The following is a 22,034-nucleotide window of genomic DNA, read 5'->3' as shown; positions in this document are numbered from 1 at the left end:
ATTGAATGTGGATGTAGATACATACATTTTCTGTACCTGTCTAATTGTTAAAGGTATTGTGACATCATTTTTAACATGCTTTTAACACTATTAAAAGTCTTGGCCAACATCCCTCAAATGTGTCTAAAAGAGTGTAACAAGAAAAACTTCACTCTAGTACTCCATTCCTGGCTTTTTATTACAGTGTTTTTTTGCGCCGTGAAAAACGCTTCCTTTTCCCCCTTTCCTGTCAATCATTGCTCCGCTCCTCCTCCAAACCTCCTCCTCCTCCAGCCATACGCTCACAGCGGCGTCGGAGAGTTAAGCCGGGAGCGACAGGCGAAGCATGCACGGAAAAGCAGCAGGGAGAACCAGAGCAAACAATCATAAAAATAAAGGCATGCAAGCAGCACTGTCCCCTTATCTTAAGTCCAGTCAGTGGCCGCGGGTCTTCTTAGCAGTTCTCCTCCGGTGATTAGAACAAAAGAGGCTCTAAACATCTCCGTGTTAAGCCTGATTTATGGTTCCGCGTTAAATCGACGCAGCGCCTACGCCGTAGGGTTCAGCGTACGGTGCGCGTCGCCGCGTAACCCTACGCCGTAGGCTCTGCGTCGGTGTAACGTGGAACCATAAATCAGCCTTTATGGTGCGCTGGAGAGGAGAGGAGGCAGGGAGCTGGGTGGAGGGGGCGGTGATTTAGCGGGCCTTGACGTCACGGCCCGCCACCAAACCAGATGCGCCGTTTTTGCATAGTTATGCGGAAAATCCCAGAAAGCACACAATACACTGAATGTTAAAAGTTCGTTGTTTTTTGGGTGTAATTGATGTCAAGACACCCAACAAAACACAAAAAATCAAGAAAAATGTGTTTTTCATGTCACAATACCTTTAAAAGTCTGCCGGAGCCTATCCCAGCTCATTACAAGCGAGAGGGAGGGGTTCACAGTTCCACATACCATACTGTACATCTTTTCACTCTTTTTCTTTTTTGTCATACATCAGCTTAACGTGAGCTCTTTGTCTTCAGATTTTAAGCTAACGATGTCCACTCCTCAGCTTGTCCCAGGTGGACTCACGGCGCAGGCTGTTCCAAGGAATGTGACTGCATTCAAGAACAGTCCACTGGCTGCGACCCCGAGGCAGGGAGCTGTTTCTGTAAAGCTGCGTACCACGGCCCGCGGTGTGAGAAAGGTAAAAGGGCTTCACATAACCTCACTTGGGTTTGATCTGCACTGTAGTGGTTTTCCAGGTGAGCTATCCCAACCTGCAGCGTCCGACTGGAGGTAGATCCAGAGGGAAGGCTACTGCACACGCGGTTTTCAAACGTTTTAACCTGATCCAGCATTTATCTGAACCCCTTGAGGGAAAATAAACTTGGATTGTTGAAAAGCAGTTTTGATATAATTGTCTGTTGCTGGAAAGCATTTCAAGATGATGGCGTGAGAGGATTTCATGGTTAGGAGTGAAAGTGCAGGGCTGTCTGTTCAACACGGTTTTACAGAGCATTGTCATGTTTCTGTCATGTTCATCTCTCAATGTAGAATGTGAGCCGGGCTTCTTCGGGGCTGGTTGTGAACAGCCATGTGACTGTCCAGGTGGAGGCTCATGTGACCCCAGAACTGGAGAGTGCAGCCAGGGGTGTCCCGCAGGCCTTCGTGGGGATCAGTGCCAGCTGGGTGAGACCAAACAGGCCGCTGAGGCATTATAAAGAACATCTCCCATACAAGACGACCTCATTAACATTTACCTTAAGTGTATCGGGTACGCTGTGGAGTTTCATACGTCCATAACTTCATTTGTTGCTTCTGTGATGTGATGAGTGTGTGTGTGTGTGTGTGTGTGTGTGTGTGTGTGTGTGTGTGTGTGTGTGTGTGTGTGGGCCTGCATACACGTGTTGACGTGTGGTTATTACTTACATAATTCCTGCTTGTAAATCACATCACACTGACAAACAAAGCAACATAAACTGTAATTACTTAGGTTTCCACCTTTATGGTGAACTTAGGGTTGTTTTTTCTTAATTTAATTTCTTATATCAACCTCTATTCTTTCTCTATTTATTCTCTGCTACTTTTGACGAATTGAGTGGATTTAGTGAGTGACATAAACATGGCTTTCTCTTTTGTTCACCTGGTCGGAGCATGTGCTCTTGTTATTATGAATTGCACCACAAATGTGAGGATTCCTGCACAACAGGGCGTCCTCTGGCTGTTTACTCTGCTGGTTGATGAAAAGTTCAACCCTCTGTGCGGTGCTCTAAAGGGATACTGCACATTGTTGGTGAGCCTCTGGAAGAAAGTTTGCGTCTGTGCGGACTGGACCGAGATAACACGACAGAGCTTAGGACTGTTAAGTTTGTCAAATACAATAAAAAAAATTAAAAAGGAAAGAAAAAAGAAGAGTTATTCCCATGTTTTAGACTGTTCTCAGCTCGTATTACTAGCCAGGTTGTGACAGGGCCGATTTACTTTAGTTACTACTCCAGAAGCTTTTGGCAAAGGCTGAATAAACTTTCTCTAATTTTTCACTTGTGCAGCTCTCATTCTTACCTTGCCTCCTGTTTTCTTTTGTGCATGTGCGAGTTAAGTCATGACTGGCGTGTTATCTGTCTCTGCCTTTAATTTTTTCTCATGTTTTTCTCCTTTTAGCCTGCCGAGCTGGAAACTACGGTGAGAACTGTCGTCTCACTTGTGACTGCCAAGGAGCTCATTGTGATCCCATAACTGGACAGTGCATCTGTCCTGCTGGGAAGACAGGAAACTCATGCCAGGAAGGTATTTTTTTCCTGTTACACTGTCCTTTAATAATTGTTTTCAGTGAAAACACAATCCTACGAGGTCCAGTTTGAACTCCCTGACACTGAAAGGCTGCCATATCTTTAGCTCATTAAACAGCCGTGGTGTTTTTCTGCTTCACTATGGTAAATCAATTACCAAGTTGATGTTTGCTTTTCAGCTTTACTTGCACAGGGAGACATTCCAACCCTTTGAAGCGTTTCTCCCCTCAAATCATTTAAGCATAAGTAGATTTGGTGCTTTGCATGGAAATAAGCAGCATTAAGTGGTTTACTGCTCAGTTAATCTGAAGGACGATGGCTGCTTCCCCAGATTGTCCTGATGGATTCTGGGGGTTGAAGTGTCAGTCGTCCTGTCCCAGTTGTGAGAACAGCGGATCCTGCAACAAGCAAACTGGCACGTGTGACTGCAAGCCAGGCTTCATGGGGAACCTGTGCCAACAAGGTATATTTTTAATGACACTGAAAATAGATTAATAAAGATATATAGACATAAATGTACATGCTATCACATCTGCTTTAATTAACTCAAGTCAAGCAGAACCATGTTGGGATGTTGTGTGAATTCTGAATCAATTGTTTGAAAATATTCCAAACTCTATATTTGACTTATATGGATGAAGATCATTTATCAAATGTTGAAAGTGAAAAGTCAAAGGATTTGCAACTTCTGCTGTTTCATAGAAACAGATCAACAGTATGATTGCCATTCACTAAAACGGAGCCTTATGAAACACAATGTACAGTACGGTATTAAAGCCTGCATCAACAGAGCAAGAGATGATGCAACATAGAGATCATTGAAATGATTTACAAATCTTTGCATAATGTTTCTCTTTAAGTTTTTCACATTGCCCCAAATCTCCAGGGCTTACTGTATTTTGTTTAATTGAATGAACCATATCAAGAACGTTTTCTGACGGATTACTTGTTGTACATAGAGTGTCCTGCAGGGTTCTATGGACCAGACTGTCTAACACAATGTTCTTGCCACCCTGATGCCAGATGTGACCCAGAGAACGGACGCTGCCTCTGCCCTCCTGGCAAAAGAGGCCATGACTGTGCAGCATGTAAGGATTTGTTGGTGGGAAATTGAAACAAGCAACGACAATTTGACAGGAAAACATAGAAGCATATTATGTGTCTCATCTAAAACTTTTGAGGCTTGTTCTCTGTGTGCTTTCAGCATGTGAACCTGGCCTCTGGGGGCAAGGCTGCACCTCCAGATGCGAGTGTCAGAACCGCTCTGTGGGTTGTGACCCAGTCAGCGGTCAGTGTGTGTGTGAGGCTGGCTACACAGGTCACCACTGTGAAGAGAGTAAGTGAGCAGTAAAGGTGCACCGTTCAAAATGTATAGTTTAGGAAATGCTGCCGCCATGTGGGGATTTTAGTAATTGCATATTTAAAATTAATGTTATAAAGATGATTTGCTTGTTGCATTAATATATTAAATATTTTATAGGTAACAAACATATGCAACCAGTTTGTAACTGGAATTGTTTTGCTGTTAGAAGTTCACCACTGAAGACATTTTGCATCTTGGTTCTGAATACACCAGGGCTTAAATGTGCTTTTTCTTGCGTTCAACACACGTTGTCCTTCACAGAGTGTGTGAACGGCAGTTATGGTCAGGGCTGCGTCCAGCTGTGTCAGTGCCACAACAGAGCCATCTGTGACCACGTGAGCGGAGCCTGCATGTGCTCCTCTGGATTCACTGGAACCTTCTGCGAAAAAAGTAAGTCATTTTAATTCATAAAATCATCAGAGGCTCTTATTCCTTTTTTCATTTATCTGCAGCTAAGCTAGCTCATCTGTTATGTATTGCTGAATCAGCTTTACACACCTGTATATTATTACTGCATCATTTTATACTTCATTGTCTACAGGATTAATGTGTGTTTATGAAAAATATTTGACATGATGAAAGTCTATTATTTATTTATTTGTTTGTACCTTCTTTTTAATATATCTAGAGTAAAACCATATTTGTACATAGCTGCTTATAAAACAAATTACTTTCTTAACATACTTGATACTTACATACTTGGAAACGGATAAAGACTTGTCTTGGATGGGCTTCATACCACTTTTCTATCCTGTTGGGTTACCAATTTGACTGGGAAGTGTTGCTCATGTTTACCTTGTTTTCCCAGCTCCCCGAAGAGAGAATCTAATAATGGAAAGTTTAGTTCTTTATAACAAAAGCCTGGGATATATTGCTAATAAAAGCAGCACCAGTTTACTGCCTTAAACTATAATATGTATATTGTTTATAACAACAGATAATATTATGTCATTTTTATTACACATAATGATTCGCATTATTGTTAAAGAGTTGATGTGGTTGAGTTTCAGTTGATCTGGGACATGTTAAAGCAGGACAGGGTCCTCAAGTGAGGTCCATCCCTGCGTTAAAGTGATGCTTCCTCTCTGCATTATTGTTGCTCCCCTTCTGATCTTCATACACTAGAGGGCGCTGCAGGACATCTTTCTGATTTTCTCATTCCTGCCTCAGTTTCGGTGGATCATCGCACAGATTCAGTGAATCTACAGATTGCTAGGGTGATGCCACGAGGGAAACCATTTTAAAACCACACAAATCCCAATATGTAATTTGGATTAGTCATTCTGGGATAGATGGACCGTAGCTGTGCAGCTGCGCTGCCATAGAAAACCCGTCTTGTTACTATTCATTTTATCATTATGTTTGTGCTGTCTGCAACAGCCTGAGCGTTTTAGCAATATAATATATTTTTACTTCATTATACATCCCCATCAAAAATATAGAATCACCATTATTAGAAAATGTTCACTCAGTTGTTTTATTATGTAACAGAAAATAATTAGATATGACATACAACTATTTAAACAGACATTCTGGTTTTGCAACATAAGAGATTTAACGTACTTGCTTAACTTGAAATTAATGATATTTATTTTGGTCAAGTAGAGAAAATGAATTTTTATTTTGCAAACACGGTCACAGTCAGTATTTTGTCGCCCCTCCTCTGACTTTCATGAGTGCTTCAATTCTTTTGGGTTATGGATTTCACTAATGAAAACAAAAACATTATATTCCCCCTGAATCAGATTCCAACTTACTCTTATAACAGCTGACAAATCAGCTTTACAGGATGACTTTTCACGGGCCGTTCCTGTGTTGAATTTCATCAAAAATATTTAGTTGATTGACATCTGGATTTTTTGATGGTCATGTGTTTTTGGAAGAAATGCTTTAATACTAGTTGCTTGGTGGCAAAAAATTACTTTATTATCACAAACTTACTTTCAACCGGAGGATTTACGTTAGAGTTACCGACGTCCATCTGTCCTTTATCAAACATAAAACCCCATCTTATCAGCAACTTACTGTGGAAAATAGCTTTTTTGTTTGTTTGTTTGTTTGTTTGGCTGTATCTATTTTCCTTCAGTCATTCATACTTACAGTAGATGCTTCACTGGGGCTTTAATAAACAGATAATCTGGCATTATCTCCCTGCAGAATCCTCACTTTCCTTCATTTATCTCAGTCCATGACTGCGTCTCTTTAGTCCACTTGTTTTTTTTCTGTTCAGGTAAACAAATTTAAATCTAAAAATAAACATAAAACAGAATGGACATCCCCGAGAGAAGTATTTCCTTATTTTTTTTTCTTTTTTGCCAAAGGTTGCGGTCTTTTAACTTGATGTGGCCTTCTTTGACCACAGACCTTAACATTTACTGTGAGTTTGCTTCCAGACCTAGAAATTCATACCACCTCTGTAGAACACAGGGTGTGTAAATCATGGCTGTGTTACACCAGAACTGAGCATCACATCCCATAGTCATAACAGTCGAAAGGCCTCACAGGCAGCCGTCACTCTGATTGGATGTAGCTGTGAAAATGGGGCTATCGGTCTGACCAGATTTCATTTTCTGAAGGCCCGTTCCCTTAAACAGAGGTGTCCAGTTTCTCGTTCTTCTGCTGGGCCTCTTCCTTCAGGAGGAGTCAGGAAGAGGCCTGCACAGTGAGAAGATCCAGATCTCTTTAGTTCATCTGTTCATCGGAGTCGAAACGGAAAGAAATGCCCCGAGTGTGCAGTGCTCCATCCCGCTGGAGCGATTCTCCTCCGCACGCTCCACACGCCGTTTATTCATAGAAATAACTAATTCCACAAGACTCAGACGCCTCATTACCATACCAAAAGCATTGTTGTGGTGCTTGGCGTTGATGCTAAACTTTTCAGTCAATTATTAGTGAAGGAAACAGGGCTCCGTGCTGACACGGGTCCAGCTCGCCACTTCTTCAATTAACGTGGATCCCGCTGGTCTGCCGCTTTGATGTCTGCTTCAAAACAGTTTATTTGGTTGCAGTAGAAAGAGCTCTGGTTCGACTAGCTCCGAACATCCGCATTACCCTCGGTTGTTCAGTTGTTGTATAGACCCTGAGTGGCACCAGGAAGTTCTATGTTCTGTCTATCCGCTCTGTTTCTGTGGTCGGCTCTCTCCGGCTGTGTGGTCCCTGGACCTGCTTTATGGGCTGACAGCAGTGGCTCTTACACAACCAGGGATCTGGAAGTAATCCTGCTGTCTTAAAGAGCTCATTTATTCTAGAAATGGAGTCTTTCAGCGATGGAGCAGTGTATGCGTGTTTATGAATGTGAGTGCGGCGCTAAACTGACTCCTCTGTGTCCACCGACAAACAAATACTCAAAGAGACGAGTCCTCATCTACAAACACCATCAGACAATGTTGTAACATCAGGAAACATATTGCCTTTCTGTGGTAAAAATGGAAACAAGTCGCCCCCTGCTGGCATAAATGGATAATATGTCATTCAAATTGCCTCAGGTTTCAGTGTAGAGGATGTGTGCTGGTGTTAGGGATGGGCGGTATGGACTAAAAAATGTATCACGATAATTTCTGGCATTGTTCCAGATAACGATAAAAATTACGATTAAAAAAATACCAATTCAACTCCACCTTTGTAACTATAAATCTATCTCGCTCTCAGATCCGCCATGTTTGTTACACAAAAACCTCATCAACAGTAATTTATCCTTCTTTCTTTCTTTCTTTCTTTCTTTCTTTCTTTCTTTCTTTCTTTCTTTCTTTCTTTCTTTCTTTCTTTCTTTCTTTCTTTCTTTCTTTCTTTCTTTCTTTCTTTCTTTCTTTCTTTCTTTCTTTCTGGCTCCTTTCTTTCTTTCTTTCTTTCTAGCTAATTTCTTTCTTTCTTTCTTTCTTTCTCTCTGGCTCATTTCTTTTTTTCTTTCTTTCTTTCTTTCTTTCTAGCTCATTTCTTTCTTTCTTTCTTTCTTTCTTTCTTTCTTTCTTTCTTTCTTTCTTTCTGGCTCATTTCTTTCTTTCTTTCTTTCTTTCTGGCTCATTTCTTTCTTTCTTTCTGGCTCCTTTCTTTCTTTCTTTCTGGCTCCTTCCTTCCTTCCTTCCTTCCTTCCTTCCTTCCTTCCTTCCTTCCTTCCTTCCTTCCTTCCTTCCTTCCTTCCTTCCTTCCTTCCTTCCTTCCTTCCTTCCTTCCTTCCTTCCTTCCTTCCTTCCTTCCTTCCTTCACGTACGTAACACAGAACCATAAATTCGACTTTACACAAAAACATCATCAACGGGAATTTATCGTTTTTACCGTGAGATGATAAATTCTTACCGTGGGGAATTTTTTTGACGGTATATCGTGAACGGTAAAATATCGCCCATTCCTAGCTGGTGTGATGCATAGTGTTCTCCTTTTAACATCAGAGATGTGCCGAGTTCCCGTTAAGTTGATATATCAGAGTAATGATCTTCTCCTTCAGGACACGGCTGCTGAGCTCGTTACCATGGTGCCAGTAAGTGCTGTCCTAACAATAAACAACAGACTATAAACCAGGGACAGTGCTACCACTGAGTTAATGTACAGCTGTATTAAGATGACAGCATCCACAGTGGGCTAACTTTAATAACGCTGCCGTCTAACCACTACAGAGGCAGGCAAAGACGTCATGCTGTCAGCGTGGGAACGCAGCGATGGCTACGCCAGAAAGCGCTGAGCGGGAAAGATACTTTTCTTAATTTTAGGCCTTGGGGCGATGGACAGCACCTTCAGCTGGAGAAGGAGGATGAGGAGGAGGCTGTGATGCGTCCGGGAAACATACTGAAACAGAAGTATAAATGACATTTAGGATCATGCAGAATGCTGGGATCAGTAGGGAAACACTTCAAGCTCTTCAAGCTCTCTCAACAAGAATGTACTTTTGTATGTATGTTTAAAAAAAAAAAAAGACCATAATGGCAGAAGTTTTTGTTATAACACAGCTATCGAGTTAGCCGGCGATTTCCACATTGACAAATTGAGTGATTAAAAACAGGCTGTGAATAAACACAGTCTTTTTTTCCCGAACTGTTGAAGTCATGCTTGCAGACAATATTTACATCCCAGTAGCGGATAGGCTCATTCATCTCAAAGCCTCTGGCAAGCTACTTCTGGATGGGAGGTACGGTGTTTACCAAACTTTGTGAGTATCACTTGCCTGTACACACATTTAAACAATCTCTCCAGCTCTACCTGAGAATGGGAAACAGACATCGCTCAGGCGTCTCCCTCCATCAGCGGCTACACTGTAGGTATGTGTGTGGAGCACAGTACCCAGCCTTTGTTTTGCCCTGTGTTGGTGGGGCCCGTGGACTCAGCAGGTGCTCTATTTACCGGCTCTTTGTGCCCCCTCCACCCCCTGAAGGGAACGGCCTCCGAGCCGCCGTAAAACTTTGATGTGGCCCAGATCCGCTGCACATGTGTGGGACAGGAGCGCGCTTAACGAACGCAGTCGCTCTGCAGCAGCCGCAGCGTGGTACTGCAATTTGATATTGGTATTTTAGGGGAGGTGGCAGGACAAAGAGGGAAAGTAGGAGGAGGAGGGCGAGAGGTGGGGAAGGGAAGAGAAAGAACTCAATGAAAAAAGCTGGCATTCAAACCTTTTCCTCTCTTCTTTTGTGAAGCTGCCAGTTCTAACCAGTCGGATGTTTTATCTCGGCCCACAGTGTGCCCGGACGGCTTTTACGGTCTTGACTGTGGCCACATGTGCGAGTGCAGGAACGGTGCCCGTTGCCACCACATCACAGGAGCCTGCCTATGCACCGCCGGCTGGGCAGGACCACACTGCATTTTAGGTAATGGAAGCCACATCATTAAAACAGGGTGTGAGGGAGGCCCTCACTGCGACCCATCACGACATCCTCTCCTTAAACCCAACTAAGATGTGTTTGTGAACAATTATCTCTATAATGAGACATTGCCAATGACTTTTTTTAGGGATGGGTAAGGGAGGAGAAAGGAGGGAGGACAACAGTACCCTCTGGCATTACAACATTTAATTGAGGTCTATTCTGGATAAATGCACCCACATGCATCCAGAGATCAACATCGGGAAGGAGAGAGCGTAGCTGGGAAGATTCTTTTAGTAGCTAACCAATCAGTGTTCTCATGTTAAAGCTTCTTGAGGATTTCATGCCTTTGTTTTAATGAAGCCTGTGAAATGCCCACTAAACTTCTTAGTCTGTCATTCTGCAGCTTTCAAGACTTTCCTCTTGCCACAGCCATTTTGTGGTTCTGACTGCCAGAGCCAGAGTCAGCAGAAAGCCAACCAGCATGACTTAATGGTCCATCTCTGTCATTAGCGCATTTTCCTATTTCCCAAACTCCAAATGTCATGTTGAACTTTGGTCATTAATGAGAAGTTTTCAGCATGTGCACTAAAAGACCGTAGAGGACGTCTAAAAATGTTGCTGTCGTTTTACATTTCCAGTAGATGACACTGTGGTGCGTGCTAAGCTATTCCCTGATGTGCCGTTTGCTGATGTGCTGTGTTGTCACGCCTGTGTGTGGTTTGTGTGGCCAGAATGCCCAGAGGGTCATTATGGAGAGCGGTGCAGTCAGACCTGCGGGTGTCAGAACAGAGGCAGGTGTGACCACGTCACCGGGCGATGCGGCTGCGCGGCCGGGTGGACTGGAGTCAGCTGCCAACTGCGTGAGTAGTTCACCACTTCAGTAGGTATGCGCTCAACACAAGACGTTTTACAAGAAGAGCACTCAGTTTGTAAAACTTGAAGCCGTATTTGAGAACTTTGGTTGCTTCTCTCAGCTCTTAGACACCTACAGTGTTGGATTGTTGTGCTGTATGAATATCAGTAAATAAACTACATCATCAGGCTCAAAGAAATCTTCATTGGACTTTTGAAAGGTTGATGTTGCAGTTTAAGCAATTACCGTATTTTCTGGACTATAAGCCACACCTGAATATAAGCCGCATCCGCTCTATTTAAAAAAAAAAAAAAAAAAAAAAGATATACAAGCCGCATCCACTCTATTAAAAAAAAAAGATATGCAAGCCGCAGATATTTATGTTGTTAGATTAGATATTTACTACATGTAAATTTAGGTATTTATTTATGTATTTATCTGTTTGAAATCTGCTTCTATCTACTTCTATCTGTTAAAGAAGAAGTAGCGTATTCTTCTTTGCATTTATTTTGTCTTAGTTTTGATTCTAATTCCGATTAGAGCGCCCCCTAGCGGTGGAAGAAAAATCCACAGAATAGCTGCACCTTTGTATAAGCCGCATGGTTAAAAACCTATGAAAAAAGTAGCGGCTTATAGTCCAGAAAATACGGTATTACAGTTTTGATAGTTACAAATTAGCTGGTGTGACTGAACTGTTTATAATCGCCTTCGGGATGACATGATGAAAACCAATGATATCTTCGTTGCTTCTGCCCAAGCCATATTTGTCAGTTACTGCATAAAGCTGGTGTGGAGAGCAAAATAAGCAAAATGAGCAAAGCAAATCAACGGAAAAGCTTTTTTAAAATCAAATGGTTGCAGTTTTTCTCGTTGCTACTAGATTACGCTTCATCTGCAACTCTTTTAAAAGCCATTCATCTCATTAACACTACCAACCGTATTATGTGTGTCTGTACGCCTGTAGCTTGTCCCGTCGGACGCTACGGACCAGGCTGTTCTGGTCGATGCCTTTGTCAGAATGGAGGATCTTGTGATGGTGTGAGTGGGCGGTGCTCCTGCCCAGCAGGGTGGACCGGGGCTGCTTGTGAGTTAGGTGAGTCCCACAGCAAGTACCACATCCACACGAGTCTGTATTCTCTCTAAAATGGCATTTCAAAACAAAACCAATCCACATCCACACTAGTGTTACAGCGTAGTGTCAAACACATCTCCATTCACTTACACAACACGTAAACATGGATCACTCAGCCATCGATGTGCGCTGGACATGCGTGCGCTGGAAATAAACTCCTCTGGAAATAACCCTCGTTGCAGATTGCTTTCATAATAGCTCATAATGTCTTTCCTCCTGTGCACGTTGGCAGTTGCAGCGTTATTAAATACAGACTTTGGCTGCTCAACAGCTGATACCGTGGACAACAAAGTCAGAGCACAAACTGTTCCATCTCCGTGTTGTTGTTTGTACTGTTGTCAGGGGGCGTCTGTGTGTCATCTTCCAGCAATGGTCACATGATACAAGCTCGGTGAAACCGGATGCATTGCGACCCAAAAGGAGATCACAGAGTGAATCAGTGCAACTAAGGCATTGTTTCCAAACTGTTTAGGTTTAGTCCAATCACTTTACACCACAGCAGCTGCTTTTGCAGACCAAAACAGCATCTGCAGAAGATCAAAATGTTTCTGTTTTTAAGGGCTGAAATTGCAGGTCGAGTGTTGATGCTGGCAGGAACTGTAACAAACGTGTCATGGTTTCATAAAGAAACATTTGTTACCTGTTTTATTAACCGAGTCCCAGTCTAATGTGCTTCCTCTCTCTCCTAGAGTGTGAAGACGAGCGTTATGGAGAGAACTGCACACAGACCTGCAGATGTGAAAGTGGAGGGAGATGTGACCGAGTGACAGGAACATGTCTGTGTCTGCCTGGTTGGACAGGAGAGTTCTGCCAAACAGGTGACCAAGCAAAAGTTAACTCGAGAAGTGTGACATGGCAACGTTTTGATATGAAATGTAAAGAAAACTTGCAGAAGTGCAGCTGTTCTGTTTGCATCTTGAACACGTGAAGGAACTGTAGAAAAGGTAATGAGATTTACTCTTCCCTGGATGCTAACGTATGCGGGCCACGGATGCTTGTGTGTTTTGTCTGAAGCCTGTTCTAAGGGATACTTCGGAGAAGGCTGTGAAAAGAGGTGCGACTGTGTCCACAGTTGGAGTTGCCACCATGTGACAGGCCGCTGTGAGTGCGAGCCAGGCTGGAGAGGAGCCCAGTGCGACAAAAGTGAGTGCGCAGCACCGGAGAAAGTGCCACTGAAAGGCACTGGCAGGACTGAACGTTTGGGTGTGTATCATCTCCCAGCCTGCCTCCCGGGGTTTTACGGCGGCTCCTGTGCCCAGCGGTGCCGGTGCCAGGCCGGGGTGTCGTGTCACCATGAGAGCGGGAATTGTGGCTGCCCAGCTGGACTCACAGGGCCTGGCTGTGAGAAAAGTAAGGAGGAAAAGAAAAGCTATGTCAGCAAAACAATTTTAACTTAACGCCAAGGTGAGTGGCAGCTCACTGCATAATGATTAAATGTCACCCCCCCCACCCCGACTCACCCTCCATCCCTGGGAAAGATTTCACTTACTTTATTTTAGGAAATGCACTCCACTCCTGCACGAGACCCTCACTATCATCGGACTGTATGAGAATGTTTAATTATCTACAGCATAGCCTGTAGGGCTGTGTTCATCCCCCCCCCCACCCCCCCCATCATGGCCACAGCTCCCTTCCTCTCCTCACACACTCCCCAGACATCTGATAAATGTTACACACCGGTTGCCAAGTAAAACAGAAGGCATTGTTTTTGTCTCCTCGGCGGCGGATAAGGGCTTTTGGAAGGCAGACATGCATAATGACAGCGCCGTAATTGCCTCTTTAGTCTGGAGGCCTTTCTTATCTGTCCCCCACACTGCCTGCTGCTGCCTGACTGAGGAGCCGAGCGCTGCGGTCTCACCCAACAACATGTTTGGTTCACAGATTCATCTTGATCGCTATGACTGATTGTTTTGCGATTTCATTCATTATTGTGATGAGTGCATGCGTATGGATGGAGAAATGGTGTGTGAAAGAATGCCCCTCCGTGTCCGCCCGGGTTCGGGCTCCAGGGAAAGTTGTTGGGAGTGCTGCTTTTGTCACCAGTCAAATGCTCAATGCCCCGGTTGGTTCACAGAATTATCTGAGAGAGGAAAGGGAAATGGCATGTGTCCTGGTTCCCACAAAATTCTCAAATTTGAAAGTTAAGGCCTCTGCAAAACCATGCATGGATAAGTCCACGCCATCTTTGCATTTTTCATTCAGTTGTTATGGGTTTGTAAAATTAAAGAGACGATCCTCTGCTTTCCTTCCAAATCCTATACTCCCATGGCTATTTGTTGAAATGTACATAATGCTGCATGTTTGCGGTTGTGTCATCCTAGCCTGCCCTGCTGGAACGTTTGGACGAGACTGCCGCCAGTCGTGCCGGTGCTCAGGGCTCCACGAGCAGTGCCATCCCGTCAGCGGGAACTGCAGCTGCCTACCTGGTTATTACGGGGCACGCTGTGAGCTTCGTAAGTTCACTGTTACATTATCTACTGCTGATAATCACAAGGCATGTGCTAATATGTACTTAAATATGTCTAAATGTGGAGTTAATGTGAAGAAAAGAAAAGTCACAGGGGGTTTACATGTGTCCGAACTGATGGATTGATGGATGATTTTTCAGAGAACTTTACCAATCTCTATTCAGAGCTGTGTTACTTTAGTTTTTCGTTTTAGCTTTTGCCTGTTCATAAAAAGATTGACAGAAATGATATCCCGCTTACAACACTTTAATGGTTGACTTTTCAAATTGAGATTAAAGCCATGTACCGGTAGTTTTGAGTGCGTGCTGCTACTGAAGTGCAGAAATTTTAAGGATCTAACAGGAAGGTGGCAACTCTGTGCTTCCTTCCCCTGCAGGTGATTCTTTAAATTCTTCTACACTTCTCCTCCCTTAACACTTCTTACCATCATGCCCCCCCCCCCCCCGCCCCCCCAACTCTAAAATGATTCAGGAACTTGTGCAATGTAGAAGCTATCCCCCTACAAACAAATGTTTGAACAGAACAGAGAGTTGAAGTGTTGGAGCAGACTAAAAAAGTGACTTAATTTCCTGCATTTCTACATACTTTGGAATTATTGTGAAACAAAATCAACAAAATAATCAAGATGGACATATTCATATATTCTGCCAGAAAGTATGGTCCTAAAATATTTATGAGAAAAAAGCTTTTCTGCATAGGATAATGGACTACAAACTGAGAGAATAATTTTATGAAATTAGAAATCTGCACCATTTATATGCATTTAGCAATCACAGTTGAGATTACGTTAGTCAATTCCACTGTTTTTTCCATTTAATTATATAACTTTGTGCACGAAAGGGTTAATGTAACTTCTGCTTCTTCGTGTCTTGGACTCCTCCTCATCTGTCTTCTGACATTAAAGAAAACACAAAACCATAAATGTTGAAGGGAAAGCTGGAGTCATAAACCATGTTGGAAACATTGTTGGAGTAGGCCTATCATTTTTTTTTCTTTAATTCAACTTTATAATTTCATCAATCCTGTGTTCACTACTTATGTAAACTTCTTACTTTCACGGTCAATAAATCAAAATCAGCTTTTTACTGCAGATCTGAGTTTCTGCTGCTGCTCCCTGTCTAACCTTTGTTTCATTGGACCAGGACAGAATTCATAAATAATATTGAAAAAAGCCCAAGAAAAACACTGTCAGTACTTATTTTTTTCAATATAAAAATGAATATGTAATATAAAAAGTCTTCAAACACAAAATAAAGAGGTGTGTCATATTTCTATTGGATTCCTACAATTTGGCATACATTTGAAATTTCTAACTCACATGGTTGTAAAGCTATTGAAAAAAACCCTGGAAAACAAATGACAAACATTTTTCCCCATATATATAAAAAAGATATGTATATGAATATGTATTGACAGTCCCTAAGGGAGTTTGTCTCGGATCCGTGGTGAATGACGGTTGCTAAATAAGTTGTTATTATCTGTTGAAAAGCCAACATAAAACTAACTTCACTGACTAAGCTCAGTACTCACTAAGAGAAGCTTCAGACACTTCAATCGATATATTAGAACAACGCCCGCATGAATGAGCACAATACCCTTCACGTGGGTAGTTTGTACAGCGCTGCCCTGTATGTCGCCAGTGATAATAAACATGCCAGTATAAACAGACTTGCTCCTACTGGAAATGATGCCAATGCAGCCATCTGCAGTTGTCACTGACGTCAAATCTAGCTTTGGAGACCAAATTTGTTTTTTGAACCCGGCTTTATTAAGTTTCTTTTGCTGCAAAGATGAACATTATACCATGGAAGCTAATCACGCTACTCGTGGTCTTTTTCAAGAGACAATAATTCAAAAGCGTTGGGCAGCACTGATGTGACACTGATGACCCACACATTATGAATACATCATAATGGGCCCATGGGGCAGACATAGCATTTATTTACCTGAGTAATCTAACTTTTACTTTGTAATTTTGTTAAAAGTCATTTTGCCTGGTTTTGGGAGTTGCATTTACTTAAAATGTCCATTTTATGTAGCTTTGTTATCAAGATGTGAGACGTGAAAACAGTAACATCTGAACTACAGATTAAAACTGATCAAAACTCGCCTGCTTTGTTCTGCACAGACGATGATTAAATCAGGATGCAACATCTACACGACTGAGCAACAACTTTGTCTCTTTCTTCTGTTCCTGCTTTGCCAGGATGTCGAGCAGGTTCTTTTGGACCAAACTGCAAGTCCAGGTGCAGCTGCACCAATGGTGGTCACTGTGACTTCAGGACCGGGACTTGCTACTGTCCTCCTGGTTACATTGGAGCCGATTGCAGCTCAAGTAATGTCAAACATTGTGAACCTGTTTGCCTTCCAAAATGAAAAATAACTGTGGGTGGTGCTTTTGGGATTCTCCGATCCAACAAATGTCCCTGTAAATTGTAAACGATTCTCCTTATTGTCAAATTCCAGCTAACTGCAACAGATTGAATCCACAAAGCCAATGAAATGACATGCATCTTTTTAGTCTTTGTGCTTCAGTGTTATTGACAGCATGTGTTTGCACAGGTTGTCCAAGTGGTTACTATGGGAAAAACTGTGCAAAGCTGTGCTTCTGTGGGGAAGGAGGGCAGTGCCACCATGCCACTGGGAGGTGTATCTGCAGCCCTGGTAGGACGGGACCGTCCTGCCAACAAGGCACGTCTAAACTCTTTTTCTTTCCGTGAATCATTATTAGTACGTTTATAGGAGACGAAGTGTGTGGTGGTTTAAACTTGTGCAGAAACTCCGAAACTGTGTCATGTAGCTGTGTGGTTGGTAATATCCATAGGACATTGGCTGAAGATAATTCATACTGGCGTCTTTAAAACTGAGAGGCAGTTTTGAGGCAAGAAAAAATGACTATCTCTTAAATCACTTGAGAGAACTCATTGTTTGAAAGCATATCACAATTTTCAATCCAGACTTTTATTCAGCCTTTTATCTTTAACCGTTCTCATGAGTAAGCAAAGAGTCACCACCAAGGCTGACATGCATCATTAGGAACCACTGGCTCTAATGAGTTCTTTAGAAACAAGAGACCTCATTAGTGAGCGAGGAACAACCACGAAAAAGAGGGTGTAGTTTTCAACATTTTTTCACTGTATATTTAAGGAACAAATTCTCTATTTCCTTAGAGTATAGCCTCAGATGATCACAGGGTTTTTACTCCCGGGAAACAGAGGCAGAGTTGGGTTTTCTTTATCTCTCTCTTTATCAGCAATTCAGATGGATTGCGAACGGGGGGTTTCCAGCAGTGGTTGCACTAAATGTTCTCTTCTTCAGCCTCCTGCGTGTACTTGGACATACCACCACTTAAGTTCCTCTCGCTGAGTGTTTACAGAAACCTAGAAGTAGCTCATTCTCCGTGTTCCGTGTCGCTGGACTTGGCAAGCAAGCAAATAAATAAACAGGGAAATCAAAGATAGCTTGCTTATTGTTTTTCCAATTCTAAATTACCCAGAGAAACAGGATTATTCTTTATATCAGCGCCAAATTAGACTACTTTGCCATCTCTTTAATGAACTGTTGCTTAAATAAACATGAATGTGGTTGGTGGTGTGTGTCTGCAGTCTCGTGTCTGTCTGTGTGTATGTTTGGGACAGACAGACAGAGAACAGATCCATCGGTTTGCAAGCTGAACAGAAGAATCTGCAGTATTTGTCTTATGATGGTGATGTTTGAATGTTTCTCCAGGATGTCCGAGGGGGCGCTACGGCCTGCAGTGCAGAGGCGCATGCAACTGTCAGAACGGGGCCTTATGTGACCCTGTTGACGGGTCTTGCAAGTGTGGACTGGGCTGGACTGGACCCCGTTGTGACACAGGTATTTTATAACTTCAGTACTTCCAAATCTTAGAGCTTAGAGTACGAACTACAGCTCTGCAACAATGCATAGTCTCCCATGTAGTATGAACACTGTTCGGTCTTGCTGTTATGGAAAGTGACAATTTTTCTGCAGGGTTAGAGTGTCTTACCATTTCACATAGTGATCACAGCAGAGAGGGATTCTTAAGATGTTTTCAAATATTTGTGTGGGTTTCAATGGTTTATTTGCACATTTGCCACCCAAGTGGATGTCGGGGAGTCTTCCCTCTTTCAGTCCATGCATCTTATTGAACAATCTCATCACTGAAAAGATTTTCTTCTTTCTTTAAATACTTAAATCATTGGGAACATGTTAAACAAGTGTTAAATCTTTTCATTTGTCTGAATCTGTCAAGACAAACATAAATACACCTGATGGGAAAAATACTAATTTTGTTTGTCAATCACTCTAGAGGAATGGGCTATACATATATATATATATTAAAAATTAACTTTTTTTTGCTTTTTTTTTGCCTGTCCCACCTTTGTACAACTGAAATTTGCCACTGGTGTTGATCTGGTAATAAAGATAATTTTATAGTTGGTGTGTGTGTGTGTGTGTGTGTGTGTGTGTGTGTGTGTGTGTGTGTGTGTGTGTGTGTGTGTGTGTGTGTGTGTGTGTGTGTGTGTGTGTGTGTGTGCAGCTTGTTCACAGGGAAAGTATGGGGTTGATTGTACACAAGACTGTCCTTGCCTGAACAATGGAACCTGCGATCGTTTTACCGGCAGCTGCGGTTGTGCTGCAGGCTACTACGGCCACTCCTGCCAACATGGTGAGCAAAGCTGCACGTCTAGTACAAAACACATTGATGAGAATGTTACCAGAACTCTTGCTGAAGCTTTCTTTTTTTTTTATTACTCAAGTGAAATGGACGATGCAGCTTGAGTATTTTTACCTGCTCCCTGAAAGTAGGTAACTTAACCCTGGACTCTGTCCTTTGTAATGTTTCTAGAGTGCCCTCCTGGGTATTACGGAGTGAATTGCGTCCACACGTGTGACTGTAAAGTGGAGCAAGCATGTGACCATGTGACGGGCAAATGCTTGTGTCCTCCAGGCTACCGTGGGCTTCAGTGCCAAAGACGTGAGTACATTATAAATGTTGAAACTATTCAGTAAGATCTGTGAACAGAAAACTGGACTTTAACAGAAATATTTTTACAGACGGTGGGTAGGAGATGGGTAAGATCCATAAATATCCAGCTGAATAAGACGTATGTCAGAATAAGGCACACATGTTTGTGCTCATTAAAAAAATCCATCTGCATATGCAGCTGCGATAATACAAGGGCAGCTATGAGTACGCATGGATAAGAAAATAAAGTGCGTCACTGTTTGCACGTGTGCACATGCTGGCACAGGCAGTCTTTTAGGTCGGTGGGGAAACAGACAGGTGTGTCTTGACTTCTTAATGCATTCTTATTGCATCCTCGCGCCTTCCTGCCTGCTTGCGGGACCCTCACCACAGTTTGAGTGCCTAAATGGCCACTTCAGCACCAGCAGGAGATAGAGCTGAGCACTGTAGAGCTGCTGCATGATTCAGGCCCGGCCATCTCTTGGCTTGTCTGTGTCATATGTATGGAAATACATATTTATCGTGCGTATATTTATTTTATTTATTGTGCCCAAAATAAACACATTATTAAGAGTGAGTACATGTGCACACGTTTGTTGCATTTTACATTTCCATAAAGATGTCCAACTTGACCAGACTTTATGGGAAAAGCTTAACAATGAGCCATAACAGCTGTAATATGTTAGAAAAAGGTGGTGTAAAAAAAGGCAATAAATGTGTTTGCAGCAGTAATACATGTGCACGCCTGTGTGTGTGTGTGTGTGTGTGTGTGTGTGTGTGTGTGTGTGTGTGTGTGTGTGTGTGTGTGTGTGTGTGTGTGTGTGTGTGTGTGTGTGTGTGTGTGTGTGTGTGTGTGTGTGTGTGTGTGTGTGTGTGTGTGTGTGTGTGTGTGTGTTTGCTTGCAGGTTGTGAACCTGGCAACTTTGGGTCAAGTTGTGCAAAGTCATGTGACTGTGCCGGTGCAGCACCATGTGACCCAGCTACGGGACGGTGCCTCTGTCCTTCAGGATGGACAGGATCAAGATGTGCCAGAAGTAATGCGCCCTTTTTAACGCCCCCCCCCCCCCCCCTTTTTTTTAATTTTCTTGTATGACCAAATTGCATATACATGTGATGCTAAGGTTTTGCCAAATTTGGTACTAACCATATGTATGTGTATATATATATATTTATATTTATAAAATCTACATATGTATGTGTACATATAGAAAGTTGGGGGAGGGTTGCTACCTTGAGGGAATCAGACATTTATTGACCTGAAAACATTAAATAATCAGAAAATGCACACTTTATCTGCCAGGCAGGAATTTTCCTCCTTTCTGAAACCTCTTCATCTCGTTCCATTTGAACTTTTCTGTATCAGAGTGTAATGGGGATCATTTTGGCCCCGACTGCACCCTGCCGTGCCAGTGTTCCCACGGGGCCCGCTGTGACGGGGTGAGTGGGAGATGCCTGTGTCCGCTCACCTGGCTCGGTCCGACTTGTAGTGAAGGTAAATATAAGCTCTTGCTGCCACTGACACCTCTACACACAAAATAAAGAGAAATCTGAAGCCTACACACACACACACACACACACACACACACACACACACACCCAAACACACATACACACAAAATAAAGAGAAATCTGAAGCCTACACACACACACACACACACACACACACACACACACACACACGCAAGGCCAGCAGCTGTAAAGCTGAACCAGCTTTGGTGAAACACAGTGAATTGTGAGAGGCTGAGCCCCATCACTCTGCGTGTCACCCTGTCTCCCTCAATAGCCGCTCCTTTCTCCTGACAGTTATTTTAATCTGTACTCAGCTTGACGCACGGCTCGGGGCTGTCTTCGTTTTACCCACTCAAAGCCAAGTACACGGGAGACAACGTAGCCGTTACTTCTCCAAAGAAACCCAGAACATTTGCTTTTGATTTTTGACTTGTGCTGATGTCTTCTTGCCTTCTTTTTATTTTTTTTTTCCTTTTCAGTCTCACTGCACCAAACCTCAGAAGCGCTGAGTTTCTCTGCATCTCACAGAAGGAGAAGAGCAGGCGGCAAAGCCACATAACAGAATTATAGGTGCAAACTCCTGACGGGACACTCAAAGATGGAACTGGGCTCGGTGGAGCGTTAATTCTCACCATCTTGAAGAAAAGGTGATGCTGATTCTGTGCAACCGGTACTCTGCTGTCACAGACTGGCACTACATCACTGAGTCTGACGGCTGACACAATCAGCCACAGGAGCTGGCATGTGAGACGCCTTCAAAGCACCCTCGACTCAAACCTAGCCCAGTCTGTCTGAGATTTCAAACCCACGGTTGCGTAGGCTTCTTCTGCATGCGGCATATTTGTTACTGTTGCTGATCAAATGTGGACCATTCTTAGCATTTAATGAGCTTTTAACGGTATTTTGACAAGACGAGTGACCTATAACCATGTATAAAACAAGACAAATGAAATAATGAATCATTTATATATATACTGTATATATATATATATATATATATATATATATATATATATATATATATATATATATATATATATATGTATATATGTATATACATACAGTTGATCATTGAATTATGTATTAAGACAAAAAACTACAAAAAAAACCTCTAAAGACAAGAAAAACTGCATTTTAGAGATACAAAGTTATGGTCTAGTCAAAGAGACTGTTATGAAGCTCAGTTATATCAA

The 22,034-nt window shown here is 42.6% G+C and overlaps 1 protein-coding gene across 1 annotated transcript in view; it reads left to right on the top strand.

Annotated features, from left to right (window-relative positions):
* megf6 (multiple EGF like domains 6) overlaps positions 1-21,802 on the top strand; it is a 60,649-nt gene extending 38,847 nt beyond the window's left edge. The window contains exons 17-38 of the mRNA XM_061719149.1: positions 1,036-1,170; positions 1,521-1,655; positions 2,628-2,753; positions 3,087-3,218; positions 3,715-3,843; positions 3,960-4,091; positions 4,380-4,508; positions 9,782-9,910; positions 10,639-10,767; positions 11,725-11,853; positions 12,582-12,710; positions 12,907-13,035; positions 13,114-13,242; positions 14,214-14,345; positions 16,567-16,695; positions 16,923-17,051; positions 18,090-18,218; positions 18,904-19,032; positions 19,213-19,341; positions 20,238-20,366; positions 20,696-20,824; positions 21,321-21,802. Of these exons, the coding sequence (XP_061575133.1) occupies positions 1,036-1,170; positions 1,521-1,655; positions 2,628-2,753; positions 3,087-3,218; positions 3,715-3,843; positions 3,960-4,091; positions 4,380-4,508; positions 9,782-9,910; positions 10,639-10,767; positions 11,725-11,853; positions 12,582-12,710; positions 12,907-13,035; positions 13,114-13,242; positions 14,214-14,345; positions 16,567-16,695; positions 16,923-17,051; positions 18,090-18,218; positions 18,904-19,032; positions 19,213-19,341; positions 20,238-20,366; positions 20,696-20,824; positions 21,321-21,400 (2,807 nt within the window). The 3' untranslated portion in view covers positions 21,401-21,802. The remainder of the gene's footprint in view (positions 1-1,035; positions 1,171-1,520; positions 1,656-2,627; positions 2,754-3,086; positions 3,219-3,714; positions 3,844-3,959; positions 4,092-4,379; positions 4,509-9,781; positions 9,911-10,638; positions 10,768-11,724; positions 11,854-12,581; positions 12,711-12,906; positions 13,036-13,113; positions 13,243-14,213; positions 14,346-16,566; positions 16,696-16,922; positions 17,052-18,089; positions 18,219-18,903; positions 19,033-19,212; positions 19,342-20,237; positions 20,367-20,695; positions 20,825-21,320) is intronic.
* Positions 21,803-22,034: the final 232 nt, after the last annotated feature.

The sequence above is a fragment of the Cololabis saira genome, chromosome 4 (genome assembly GCF_033807715.1).
Source record: "Cololabis saira isolate AMF1-May2022 chromosome 4, fColSai1.1, whole genome shotgun sequence".
In the NCBI taxonomy this organism is placed as follows: Eukaryota; Metazoa; Chordata; class Actinopteri; order Beloniformes; family Belonidae; genus Cololabis; species Cololabis saira.
This window is presented reverse-complemented; position numbering and strand designations above follow the sequence as displayed.